At 51.9% G+C, this 13,672-nt stretch overlaps 2 protein-coding genes across 2 annotated transcripts in view; one reads left to right on the top strand and one right to left on the bottom strand.

The window, feature by feature from the left end:
* The window catches only part of PMM2 (phosphomannomutase 2), a 26,210-nt gene extending 16,117 nt beyond the window's left edge, over positions 1-10,093 (bottom strand). Inside the window, exons 1-3 of the mRNA XM_002711745.5 lie at positions 9,857-10,093; positions 2,287-2,398; positions 643-719 (exon numbers count right to left, since the gene is read on the bottom strand). Of these exons, the coding sequence (XP_002711791.1) occupies positions 643-719; positions 2,287-2,398; positions 9,857-9,922 (255 nt within the window). The 5' untranslated portion in view covers positions 9,923-10,093. The remainder of the gene's footprint in view (positions 1-642; positions 720-2,286; positions 2,399-9,856) is intronic.
* TMEM186 (transmembrane protein 186) lies at positions 10,052-12,253 on the top strand. The gene is made up of 2 exons (XM_008257692.4): positions 10,052-10,176; positions 10,786-12,253. The coding sequence occupies exons 1-2, from the start codon at positions 10,174-10,176 to the stop codon at positions 11,422-11,424; spliced, it is 642 nt and encodes a 213-aa protein (XP_008255914.1). The 5' UTR covers positions 10,052-10,173; the 3' UTR covers positions 11,425-12,253.
* Positions 12,254-13,672: the final 1,419 nt, after the last annotated feature.

The raw sequence follows: 13,672 nt of genomic DNA on the forward strand, positions 1-13,672 counted from the left end.
CTTCATTACTCGAGATTTTTGTATTCATTAGCTTTCAAACACTTCCTGAAAGACCCAAAGAGTTTATTGCTGCTGCTTCTGTTCAATTAAAATATCTACAGATGCTGACAGAAAGTACACTTGCCCTCACTGCTAACAAAAGCCACACGGTTCCTTTTAGAAATCCACTCGGCGAGGCAGCCTACCCTCGTTGCTGCTGTAACAGAAATATTAGAATTAAGTATCTTTAAGAAACAATTATGGGGCCGGCACGGCGGCTTACTAGGCTGATCCTCTGCCTGCGGCGCCGGCACCCCAGGTTCTAGTCCCAGTTGGGGCGCCGGATTCTGTCCCGGTTGCTCCTCTTCCAGGCCAGCTCTCTGCTGTGGCCCGGGAAGGCAGTGGAGGATGGCCCAAGTGCCTGGGCCCTGCACCCGCATAGGAGACCAGGAGGAAGCACCTGGCTCCTGGCTTCAGATAGGTGCAGCACGCTGGCCGTAGCGGCCATTTAGGGGGGTGAACCAATGGAAGGAAGACCTTTCTCTCTCACTGTCTAACTCTGCCTGTCCAAAAATATATATATATATATAAATTATGAAAATTTGGTTACCAATTTGGTATCAAAGACCTTTCAGAGAACAGTTCAGACACTCAGGAACCCACCTGTTTAGACAAGAGTTTCCCGTCTTTGTATGCTACCAAGCCATTTTCTGGAAACACGTAATCATATTTTTCAATCACTAAAAAAAAAAAATATTTTTTAGAATGCAATGAATCAACACCTATGTTTATTTCTTGATTAATGTTTAGCATCCAAAAAACTACTCCAATAAGGACTATAGAAGACTATTTTGTTTTAATAGACTGGGAGAGTGGGAAAAAGGAAAAAGCTCCTTTTAAAAATGATAAAGGCCCTTTGGTTACAGATTTGAAGATGACTGGGCTGGAGACTTGGTGATGGTTGGGGTGGTTTATTTCCTGCCCCTGCCCCGCGTTACTGTGTGGTGGTGGGGCCCCCACACCTAAGTGTTAGTAAGTTTCCCAGGTGATTCTGACACATGTGGGCCTTCAGCTGGGGAATGTGTGATTTTATTGTCACCACACTCTTCATTGTTACTACACGCACTCCCCTATGCTGACACAAAAGCTCACTGAGGATGTGGTTACATATACCAGCAGGAGAGAAAGGGCAACTGTGTCCAGGTGATCGGGTTTCTGGGGCTTACTGTGCTCCATTGTGCTGCCTTCAGCATTTCTAAACAGGTCGTCTAAAAGGAAAATTAAGCTCCAGTGGGACAGAGTTGTAGAGGGACTGCAGCGGTTACTTTTCCAGTAATCATGACCCAGTATTACTGTAATATACTACATCCGGAACAGTTCCCAGCTCGGGTGACTTTACCCCTAGAGAACATCTGTAAATGTCTGGAGACATTTTTGGGTTCACGACTGTGTGTGTGTGTGTGTGTGTGTGTGTACTCTGCTGGCATCTAGTGGGTACAGAACAGGGATGTTGCTAAATGTCCTACAATGCACAGGGTGGCCACCAGAAACAGAATTATCTGGCCCAAAATGTCAACAGCCCCAGGGTTGAGGACTTTGCCCTAGAGGAGCTGGTGCCACGATGTGAGGCAGCTAGGGACAATGGGAGTTGAAAGACTGATGACTGCAGCCATCTGTCCACCCATTGACTCTTGCAGCCAGGCACCCCCGAGGCCGGGGGCTTAGGCCTCGGGCTTCAGAGATGCCTGACGCAGGTCCAGATCTTCCAGACACACAGAACCAGAGTTTGCAGTGATCACACAGTGCTACATTGGTAGGGCTTACACTGAGCATCCCAGGTGCTGAAGGGGCCTGCAAGACTCTCCTGCAGTTTTCTGGGGATTCTCGTCAGTGTCAGGGGCAGCCTGGTGACTCCCGTGGTTAGGGGCTCTGGGAAACACTGCGTTAGGGGAACAAGAGAGGCAGCTGAAGTCAAGGCACCTTGCAGCCGTGCCTGAGGGAAGGGACAGTCAGGAAACCGGCACACAGAAGGATCACCGTGTGCACAGACATGGACACCTTGCTAGGTGAGTCTATCCATGTATCTCGGCCCCCAGTACTCAGTCAGCAACTCCAGAAATTCATTTATATGATTAAAAGCCAAGGAAAAAGAAATGCGAAGAAATTATTTCCCCAGACAAGGATGCAGAAAGTCTGGTATACAGGGATTTTGGGCAGAGAGCTGCCTGTGACCCTTGGCTATAGGAGCCAATAGCCTCCTAAGATGGCAATCTTGGACTGAAATATAATTGTAAATGCATCGTTTACCATCAGTTCCCAGCTGCTCCTGCACTTTCTCGAAGTCTGACCCGCCTACCACTCCGATTTTGATCTTCTGTCTCAACTTTTGTAGAAAGTCATCCATTTCTTTGGTAATTTTCTGCATTCAAAGAAGGAAAATACAACAGTTATGAGCCACAAAATATAGGATTACAAGAGTAATGCAAACCTTATTTTCACACATCAAGATTCAGTTACTAGATATGTAGCTAAGTTAAAAAATTTTGGTTGTAACTTGGGGCATTATGTTTTTACCAGAATAAACTCAAGTTTTCCTTATTTTTACCAAAATTTAAACACATAGGCAATATATTACTAATAGCTGTTATATATTACATATTGTTCCAGCTACTTTTCTATGAATTTATATATCTGCCTATATGTACATGCAAATAGGTCTTATTTCTGAAATATATATAAGGGGCTGGCGCTGTGGTGCAGCGGGTTAACGCCCTGGCTTGAAGCACTGGCATCCCATATGGGCGCCGGTTTGAGATCCGGCTGCTCCACTTCTGATTTAGCTCTCTGCTGTGGCCTGGGAAAGCAGAAGATGGCCCAAGACCTTCGGCCCCTGCACCCACATGGGAGACTCAGAAGAAGCTTCTGGCTCTTGGCTTTGGATTGGCACAGCTCCGGCTGTTGTGGCCAACAGGGGAGTGAACCAGTGGATGGAAGACCAACCGGCCCCTCCCTCCGTCCCTCTCCCCTTCCCCCGCCTCTCCTCTCTCTGTGTAACTCTGACTTTCAAATAAATAAATAAATCTTAAAAAAAAAAAGTCATGAAATATATATGAAAATATTCTATGTCCTGTGCAATGTGCCAGGATCCGTTAGGCCAGTGAGGGCAAATAGTTAATGCCAAACCACGTGAAATTAGGCACAAATAGATAGCCCTAAGCTTGGTGGGACTTTTATTGCCTGCTATTCGGCTGCACCACCATTAACTTTCCAAGCACCCGACCTGCGACATTCTAAACCGCCCGAGGGGCTGCAGTCAACAATTTCCAGAGGGGTTTTCTGCAGGTCCGGACTGCCCTGTCTCGGGTAAGACTTGCCCACACAAGCCCCTCCGGACAAGGAGCTTTCCGGGCCCTGCCCACTGCCCAGGTGGCTGAGAGCTTACTTCAGACCCACCACGCTGCCCTTCCGAGAGGGAGCTTTCCCTGCCTTGGTTGGTCATCCATCTCCATGCCTTCTTGAGACTCGGGATTCCTAAACCCAGCACAGTGACTGACTCTGTCAACACTCTTGTGGTGAGCTTTCCGTGCCCAGGCAGACTGGCTCATTCCTTTGAAATGCTACAGTCTATTCCAATTATGGGTTTAGGTTAATTTTAGAACAAACTATTATGTTAATAATGAAGAAGTTCGGAAGTGTTTTTTTTTTTTTTATAATTACACAAAAACAAAAATCAAAAAGCAGAAAAGGTCACTGGATTTTTTAAAAGATCCTATCTATAAACAGTGGTCTTAATGTTATTATTGTATGCTAGTTAGATTACAAACTATATAATAATTTAAAGGAAATTATAAACTGAGAAGAAAAGCTATCACTATATTAAGACAGATCACAGTGAAATTTTATTTTAAAAAGACTTATTTATTTGAAAGAGCTACACAGAGACAGAGAGAATCTTCCATCTGCTGTTCACTTCCCAAATGGCAACAGCAGCCAGAGCTCAGCCAGGCGCTCCATCCAGGTCTCCCACATCAGCAAGGAGATGGATTAGCAGACTAGCTGGGACTTGAATCTGTAAGGGGCGCTGGTGTATCAAGTGGCAACTTAACCCAATGTACCACAATGCTGGCCTCCTGTGAATTGTTAAAGTCTTAATTGATTACTGGGGCCAGTGCTGTGGCGTAGGTTAACCCTCCATCTGTAGTGCCAGCATCCTATATTGGCACTAGTTCAAGTCCCAGCTGCTCCACTTCCAATCCAGCTCCCTGCTAGTGGCTTGGGAAAGCAGTGGAAGGTGGTCCAAGTCCTTGGGCCCCTGCACCCACGTGGGAGACCTAGAAGCTCCTGGCTTCCGATCGGCGCAGCTCCAGCAGTTGCGACCAATTGGGGAGTGAACCAACGGATGGAAGACCTCTCTCTCTCTGCCTCTCCTCTCTCTGTGTTAACTCTTTCAAATAATAAATAAAATTTAAAAAAATTTCAAAACAAAAAAATAGAAACAGAAAAAGATTCAAAACTTGAAATTAAGGTAGAAAATTAAAAATTTACTTCTGGTAAACAATTATAGAAAGTAGTTTTGAGGGCCAGCATTGTGGCATAGTAGGATAAGCCATTGCCTGCATGCCAGCTTCCCATACGGGTACTGGTTTGAGTGCTAGCCTGTCTACTTCCCATCTAGCTCCCTGCTAATGGCCTGTGAAAGCAGCAGAAGATGGCCCAAGTGCTTGGGCCTCTGTACCCATATGGGAGACCTGGATGGAGTTCTGGGCTCCTGACTTCTGCGTGGCCCAGCCCTGGCCATTTGGGGAGTGAACCAGCAGACAGAAGATTCCTCTCTAACTCTGCCTTTCAAATAAATAAATATTAAAAAATATATATTTTGGGGACAACTAAGGAAATTCTGCCATGTACCAGTGGGGCATTTATAACACCAGGGCCTGCCCCTAGGGCTGATGGCCATAATCAGAGTGTCCATTTCTATAAAGTATCACGGGGACATGGTCTCCTTTGTTCAAGCCCAAGGGTACTTCCAAACTTCAAAAAAGCTTGAACAATGGAATTAAAAGATAATTTTGATATAAATCTTTTTTAGCAGGCTGACACTGTGGCATAGTGGGTAAAGTTGTCATCTGCAACTCCGGCATCCCACATGGGTGCCAGTTCAAGTCCCAGCTGCTCCACTTCTGATCTCACTCCCTGCTAATGGTGGAGGAAAGTACTAGAAGATGGCCCAAGTGTTGGGCCCCTGCACCCATGTGGGAGACCTGTGGGAAACTCCTGGCTCCTGGCTTCAGCCTGACCCAGCCCCAGCTGTTGCAGCCATCTGGGGGAGTGAACCAGAAGATGTATTATCTCTCTGTGCCTCTAACTCTGATTTTCAAATAATTTTTTTAAAAAGATCTTTTTGAAACCTATGCAGTTTTTTATAAAATATGCATTTTCCACGAACATGTTGAAGACCCTCATATGCACAGATTTTAAAAGTTTGAACCTCAAATAAATGGATGTGTCAATTCCACTTTCCATGAACTTTCGGAAGCCCCCTCATACACAGTGTCTCGTCTGATCTGCTACAACAGTCAAGATGTTGTGGCGAAGACCACATGGCCGGTGAAGCCTCAACTGTTTTTCTATCTGGCCTTTTACAGAAAAAAGTTGATCAAGCCTTGGGCTACAGTATGAAGCATTAGAGAATTGGTAGACTTTTCTTAAGTGTAATAATGATGCTGAGGTTTTGTTCTCTAGAGATGCAGCCAAGGCCTAAAATAGGTGGCGGTAAGGGTCAGTGATGAGTGCAGCCTAGGAAGCTGTCCTGCAGGAGAGATCGTCCATCTCTTGGTTCCTCATCGGATTCACTCCCCAAATGCTTGCAACACTCAGGTCTGGTCCAGGTGACACCAGGAGTCCAGACTCTATCCAGGACTCCCATGTGGGTGGCAGGGGCCCAAGTACCTGAACCATCTTCTGCTGCCTTGCGGGATGTGTTAGCAGGAAGCTGGCCTGAAACGGGAGCAGGCGGAATCTGAACTGGCACTCTCATATGCTGTCACAGGAGTCGTGTACTGCGACTGCTGCGCAGGACTGTCCCTTTTCTAAAGAGCAATTCCCCTCGAGGCGGAGAGACACAGGAGCAGTGAGAGATGGCGTCTATGTCTAAGGCAGCTCTTCTAGGCTGTTTCAGCGACACTTTTGAAAGTTTTTAATGGCCGGCACCGCAGCTCACTAGGCTAATTCTCCACCTGCGGCCCTGGCACATCGGGTTCTAGTCCCGGTTGCTCCTCTTCCAGGCCAGCTCTCTGCTGTGGCCCGGGAGTGCAGTGGAGGATGGCCCAAGTGCTTGGGCCCTGCACCCCATGGGAGACCAGGAGAAGCACCTGGCTCCTGCCATCGGATCAGCGCGGTGCGCCGGCCACAGCACGCCGGCCGTGGCGGCCATTGGAGGGTGAACCAACGGCAAAGGAAGACCTTTCTCTCTGTCTCTCTCACTGTCCACTCTGCCTGTCAAAAAAAAAAAAAAAAAAAAAAAAAAGTTTTGATGATAGGAAGTTGGAAAACGATTCTCCTAGGTTTGCGCCACCTTTCTTCTTACGGGCTTTGGTTCGAAGTTCCAAGTAGCTTTAGATGAAACAGCGTGTTAAGGAAAGGACTGAGCACCAACAAGCTTCTACAACACTGACACGTGCGAATCTCTGGAGTGCGTGCTAATCAGTCTACTGTTTAGGTCATGTCCTGTGCCAGCAGCTGCAGGAAGACAGAGCCCGTTCTTTTGCCTCAGGATTGCAATGTGTGGGCCCAGCGTTGTGGCACAGGAGGTTAAGCCACCACCTCTATGGCGGCGTCCCACATCAGAGCACCATTCAGCCCCCAGCTGCTCTCTGCCGATCCAGCACGCGGCCATGTGTCTGGGAAGGCACAAGATGTCTCAGGCGCTTGGTCCCCTGTGGTCCAATGGGAGCCCAGCTTGGAGTTCCAGGCTCCCAGCTTCAGTCTGCCCCAGGCCCAGCCAGTGCAGTCATTTGAAGAGTGAACCAGCAGATGGAAGATCTATCAATAACCTCCTGTCTCCCTACTGCCTTTCAACTAGGTAAATCTAAAAAGCAACGTGCTCTTCAAGGTATGAGAATGCACATGTATCAGGAAGTGAAAGGCTGGATAATCAATAAATCTGTTGCTAGCATTTTTATTTATTTTTTACTTAAGAAACAATTTTCTTTTAAATTATGGATTCTATTTTTTGATTGTTAAAATTATTTACGCCGGTGCCGCGGCTCACTAGGCTAATCCTCCACCTGCGGCCCTGGCACACCGGGTTCTAGTCCCGGTCAGGCACCGGATTCTGTCCCGGTGGCCCCTCTTCCAGGCCAGCTCTCTGCTGTGGCCCAGGAGTGCAGTGGAGGATGGCCCAAGTGCTTGGGCCCTGCACCCCATGGGAGACCAGGAGAAGCACCTGGCTCCTGCCTTCCGATCAGCGCGGTGCGCCGGCCGCAGCGGCCATTGGAGGGTGAACCAATGGTAAAGGAAGACCTTTCTCTCTGTCTCTCTCTCTCTCACTGTCCACTCTGCCTGTCAAAAAAAAAAAAAAAAATTTACATTCGTTGCAAAGAATATGTATTTCAAAGGAATACATTCTCAGTTGCCAGGTTTCTTTGCTATTTTATACTTTGTGTGCGCACAGCCCCATTGTTTCTGAGATTGAGAAACACCTTCCTGAATGGCACAGGACAACTGGACACCTTCCACTGCAAGACCTCGCGAGAACTGACAAACGACAATGCCCTGAGACCCCAGTACTGCGTGAAGCTGAGGCAGTCAGACCTTTATGGGGTCTCTGTTTCTTTGTTTAAAATGGTAGTAATAATTGTTTTACTTAAGATGAAAAAGGGAAGAAAGTGAAGAGGGCCTAATATCACGTAAAAAGACATGGAAATGTAAACCCCAGGCCACTATGGTCCATGGGACAAACCGAGCAGTTGTTTTCTTAAAAAAAAAAAAAAAAAAAAAATTGTTTATTTGAGAGATACAGGGAGAGGGAGAGGGAGAAGAAGAAGTAGACACAGAGAGAGTGAACTTCAAAGGTCTGCACAGCCAGGGCTGGGCCAGGCTGAAGTTAGGAGCTGGGAACTCAACCTGTATCTCCCATGTGGGTGGCAGGGACCCGAGGTGCAATCAGGAGTGGGGCCAGGACTCAAACCCAGGCACTCCACGGTGGGAGGCTGGAGTTCCAAGTGCTGCTTTAACCATATGCTACGTACCTGCCCCAGATGTTGGCTTTTCTAATAAAGCAGGCCTGTACTGGAACACAGCCACCCCATGTTTTTGCACGGTCTACAGCTGCTTTTGCAATAAGCTGAGTAGTTATTGCAGACCATATGGTCTGCAAAGACTACAACATTTACTATACGGCTTTTCTTAAAAAATGAATTGCTGGCTGCAGTTCTAGGCCAGCATGGTTTTTTTTTTTTTTTTTTTTTTTTTTTTGACAGGCAGAGTTAGGCAGTGAGAGACACAGAAAGGTTTTCCTTCTCTTGGTTCAACCCCCAAAATGGCCGCTACGGTGCTGCGCTGATCCGAAGGCAGGAGCCAGGTGCTTCTCCTGGTCTCCCATGGGGTGCAGGGCCCAAGCACTTGGGCCATCCTCCACTGCACTCCCTGGCCACAGCAGAGAGCTGGCCTGGAAGAGGGGCAACCGGGACAGAATGCGGCGCCCCGACCGGGACTAGAACCTGGTGTGCCGGCGCCGCCAGGCGGAGGATTAGCCTAGTGAGCCGCGGCGCCGGCCGCCAGTAAGGGCTTTTAACAACCCACAGGTGTGTGCTGACTGCTGCCTCCCATGGCTGGTGTTCCTGCGACCAGTCTGTACAAGGGAGAGCCTCGCCACGAAGCTGATCGTAGCTGAAACGTACGCGCGCCCGCAGCAGGCAGATCTGAGCGCGGGGGGCACGCTTCCAAGGGTGCAGAGACTCACCAGGCTGCCTGTGACGACCTAGGACGTCCCCCCGACCCCGACCCCGACCCCGGCAGGGGCTGCACAGGGCGGGTGGAGACGGCCCGTGCTTACGGAGGCCTACTGCGAGCAGACACCTTGCATTTGGTCCTATTCGGATGACACGTAACAAGCACTGTCCCCGCTTCCGGCTGGGGCTAACTGGCCCAAGCTGAGGCTCCGCTAGGTCCTCTGGACTAGGAAATCTACACTTTCTTTCTTTAAGATTTATCTATTTGAGGGCAGAGTTGCAGACAGAGAGAGGTCGAGATAGAGAGAGGGGGTCTTCCACCCAAGGGCTCACTCCCTAAATGGCCGCAAGGGCCGCGGCTGCGCTGATCCGAAGCCAGGAGCTTCTTCCGGGTCTCCCACATGGGTGCAGGGGCCCAAGGACCGGGCCCGTCCACTGCAGCTTTCCCAGGCCATCAGCAGGGAGCCGGATCCGAAGTGGAGCAGGTGGGACTCAACCCGGCGCCCATATGGGATGCCGGCGCCGCAGGCACACGGATGTTTAACTAGTAACAGCCGCAGCGCCGGCCCGAACCCTGCGCTTTCAGCATCTCGCTCCAAGGTCCAGCCACGCGCGACGGGACGGGGAAGGTCACACAGCTGCTGAGGGGGCCTCGGCTGGGGTTCAGGGCTCGCGGCCAGAGAACGGGCTGCTTGTTCTAACCCAAGTTTCCCGACCCCGCCCTCCCTCTCCGAGCACCCCGGGATCTTGACGAGCTGCTTCAGGCCCGTCTCCCGCCGCTGGGGCACCCAGACCAAGGGCAGCCCCTGGAGGCGGGAGGCGGTCCTCAGTTGCACCCAGGCACCCAAGCTGGACGGTCGTTCGTCCCGTCTAGGAGCAGAAAGTGCTCCGTGCCGGCTGCCGCCAGCCCTCTGCGCGCCGCCTACCTGCCGCGGGGCGGTCAGGGTCCCGTCCACGTCGAAGAGGCAAAGCGCTGGTCCCGGAGCTGCCATGGCCCCCGTTTCCGTCCACACCTGAGACGACTCGTTGGCACCCGGACCTCGACCCGGAACTTCCGGGTTCGGCCCTCTTCGCCGCAGAGCACGTCGGGAAGAGACTCCCACAGCCTCCCACAATGCCCGGGGCTAGCGTCGGCCACGGACGCTACACCACAACTCCCAGCATGCAACGCGCGTAGTCCGAGCATGCGCCCTTAGAGTTTCCGGCGGCGGTGAGGTTGTATCCGGCGCCAGGGAGCAGGGCCATGGTAAGGAGGAGGGTGATGGGCTGCGTCGGGGTCGGAGCCAGTGTTGGGGCAAACAGGCAGGAATCCTGAGCTTCTGGTTTGTTGGGTCCTGGGGCGATTGCCCCGATGTGGGTTACGATGTGCTCCTCCACGGCTTGCTGTGGTCTTGCGGGGTCACGTGGGCCAGCAGCGGTGCTAGCGAGCCTCGCGGGGGTGCTCAGGGTGGGCCCCGAGCAGTCGGCGCTGCTTATCCGTGCGCTCCCCATCCATGGATTCACTCAGCTGCCGAGACAGCTGCGTCTGTGCGGAACGCCTACGGGCTCTTGCTACTCCCAAAGGAATCCCCCATAACCACTCTTTACGCCGCGTTTCCATCGTAGTAGTGGTATAAGGTATCACACAAACACTGTGCCATTTTGCATAAGAGACGTGAGCCCTCTGGTTTGGGTGTCTTGTCGTGCATCCCGGAACCAAGCCCCTGCCGGTGCTGATGCACAGTGGTGCTGCGTTTACGGCGTAAAAACCGTTGTCTCGTTCAGTGTGTTCTGAGTGCCCGTTGGTAAAGCCTAACGAACTCACGCAGGTGGAAGCCGAGTTCTGAGAGGAAACGGTCTCTTGTCTCCCTTCCAGGCTGCCCTCCTCCGAGCTGTGCCCAGGTGGCGGGGGCCGGCCGCCTGGGGAAAGCCCCTCTGCGGGCTGTGGTCCTGCGGTGGGCGAGAGGATCCCAAGAGGTGGGTGCGGAGCAGGTCTCCCGGTTCCGAGGAGAAAGCCCCGGGCACAGAGACCGAGAAGTTCCAGATGGTCTACCGTTTCGATGCCATCAGAGCGTTTGGGTACATATCTCGGCTGAAGGTGGCGCAGACGGCCCTGACGCTGGTGGCTCTGCCGCCCGGCTTCTACTGGTACTCCCAGGGCCTCATGCCGCTCGACTCGCTGTGCCTGGTGGGTGGCATAGCTGGCTTCGCCCTGGCCATGCTGTGCTGGATGAGCCATTTCTTCCGCAGGCTCGTAGGCATCCTGTATGTGAACGAGTCGGGCACCGTGCTGCGGGTGGCTCACCTCACCTTCTGGGGCTGGCGACAGGACACGTACTGCCCCGTGGCGGACGTGGTCCCCCTGACGGAGACGAGGGACCGGCCCCACGAGGTGTTTGTGCGCATCCAGCAGTACAGCGGGAAGCAGACCTTCTACCTACCTCTGCGCTACGGGCGCGTCCTGGACAGAGAGCGCTTCACACAGGTGTTTGGGAGACTGGACTCGCTCAAGTGATCAGCTGGGCCTCTGGGAAGCCCTGGGCCCCTTGGGTCACTAACCAAGAAGGCTGAGGGTGTAGACGAGGCCGAAGGAGGGAATCGGGCCCCTAGAGACTGTCAGAACCCTGGGAGTTTGTCTTTTCGGAAGAACACAGAAATTCGGACCCAGGTTTACGGGAAGGCGCCCGAGTGCGGATTCTTCCTGCACTTGCGCGTGCTGTTCTTGCAGATAATGGCCAGGAGGTTCTGTTCGGATCCAGTTCTTGGAGGAAGCTATGCCACGGTCACCCGGACAGTTCACGGGTATTTGGAAGACAGATGTGGGAGGAGCACAGGGTTTGGGGTGCTGTCAGCTCGCTGTTCTGGGCAGCTGACGGAGTCTGTGTGAGCCTTGGTTTCTCACGTCTGTCAAACGGAAAGTTCTTTCTGTCTCGTGGGCTGGATGTCAGAACACACAGTAAACATGCAAGGCCGTAGCCCTGGGCGACTGGGAAGCGTCTGCTCAGAGGTGGTGGTCGGGGCTTTCAGGCAGCGCGCGGGAGCCCTGTGTTCTGCCTCTCCATGCACCCCTTAGCAGAAGAGTGGGACGAAGCGTGGCGGGGGCATTGCACCCTCCCAGGATGGTAACTGCACCCCGAGTGAGGCGCGACGCCCCAGCTGAGATGTTCCGCACCCACAGGCCGAGGCCGTCCCGCTGCGTCATGGAGCCAGATGGGTGTGTGTAGTGCTCTACCTCTGCGTGTTGCCTCCCGTGATCGGTGTGTGTGTCGGCCACGTAGCTTGTAGCAGGGTAAAGGTCTTCGTGATTTTGCCACGCATAAGTCAATAAATTTCGTATCACCTCTGTTTTCATTGTCATGTACTCATCACAAATGTATCGTTGTAACCATGTTAAGTGTACAGTTCAGGGACAGTAAGTACATTTGCAGTGTGGTGTAACCACCCCCACAGTTCACCCCCAGAAGTTTTTCACCATCCCAGGGCCTCTGTACCCACAGAGCAGCACTCGCTCTCCCGTTGGCAGCCACTAATCCCCTTCTGCCTTAGAATCTGCCTGTCTGGACATGGCATGGCCTGGAATCACACAGTATGTGCCCTTTCGTGACTGGCTTCGTTGGCTTGGTGTGATGTTTTCAACGTGTGGGTAGCGTGTAGTGGCATGTAATTCTTCCTTATAGCTGGACGGTATTGTTCCGTGTACTGCCACGTTTGTCTCTGTTCATGTGCTGGGGGACGTTGGGATTATTTTCACCTTTGGGTGCATCCCAAGATGTGGGACTCCTAGGTCCTCTGGTAATTCTGTGTTTAACCATTGGAGGACCTGCCAGACTTTTTACAGTGGCTATGCCGGGTTACATTCCCATTGCAATGTCCAGAGGTTCTCTCCCCTCCCTGCCTCCCCCCTCCCCTTCCCTTTTTTAAAGATTTATTATTTATTTGAGAGGCAGAGTTACAGAGAGAAGGAGAGACAAGATCTCCCACTCACTGGTTCACACTCCAAATGGCCACAATGACCAGCTCTGTCAGGAGCTTCTTCCGGGTGAGGGGCCCAAGGACTTGGGCCGTCCTCTGCTGCTTTCCCAGGGGCATTAGCAGGGAGCCAGATCAGAAGTGGAGCAGCCAGCACTGGAACCAGCGCCCAATGGGATGCCGGTGCTGCAGGCTGAGGCTTTAAGCCACTGCGCCACACCTTCGGCCCCAGGGGTTCCGAGTTCTCTACATTCTCTCCAGCACTGCTTATTTCCCATTGTTCTGCTTATTGCCGTCCCAGTGGCTGTGAAGTAGTAAGTCATTGTGCGTGCAGAGTTTTTAAAAACAGTTGTTCTTTTTTTTTTTTTTTTTTTTTTTTCTGACAGGCAGAGTGGATAGTGAGAGAGAGAGAGACAGAGAGAAAGGTCTTCCTTTTGCCATTGGTTCACCCTCCAATGGCCGCCACAGCTGGCGTGCTGTGGCCAGCGCACAGCGCTGATCCGATGGCAGGAGCCGGGTACTTATCCTGGTCTCCCATGGGGTGCAGGGCCCAAGGACCTGGGCCATCCTCCACTGCACTCCCTGGCCACAGCAGAGAGCTGGCCTGGAAGAGGGGCAACCAGGACAGAATCCGGTGCCCCAACCGGGACTAGAACCCCGTGTGCCGGCACCGCTAGGTGGAGGATTAGCCTAGTGAGCCGTGGCGCCGGCCAAAAACAGCTGTTCTACCATACCCGAAGTCTTCTGTTTTACATCATGTTATAGCACAAGACCATCTCAGTTACAAACACTAA

This window comes from Oryctolagus cuniculus, chromosome 19, assembly GCF_964237555.1.
Source record: "Oryctolagus cuniculus chromosome 19, mOryCun1.1, whole genome shotgun sequence".
Lineage (NCBI taxonomy): Eukaryota > Metazoa > Chordata > Mammalia > Lagomorpha > Leporidae > Oryctolagus > Oryctolagus cuniculus.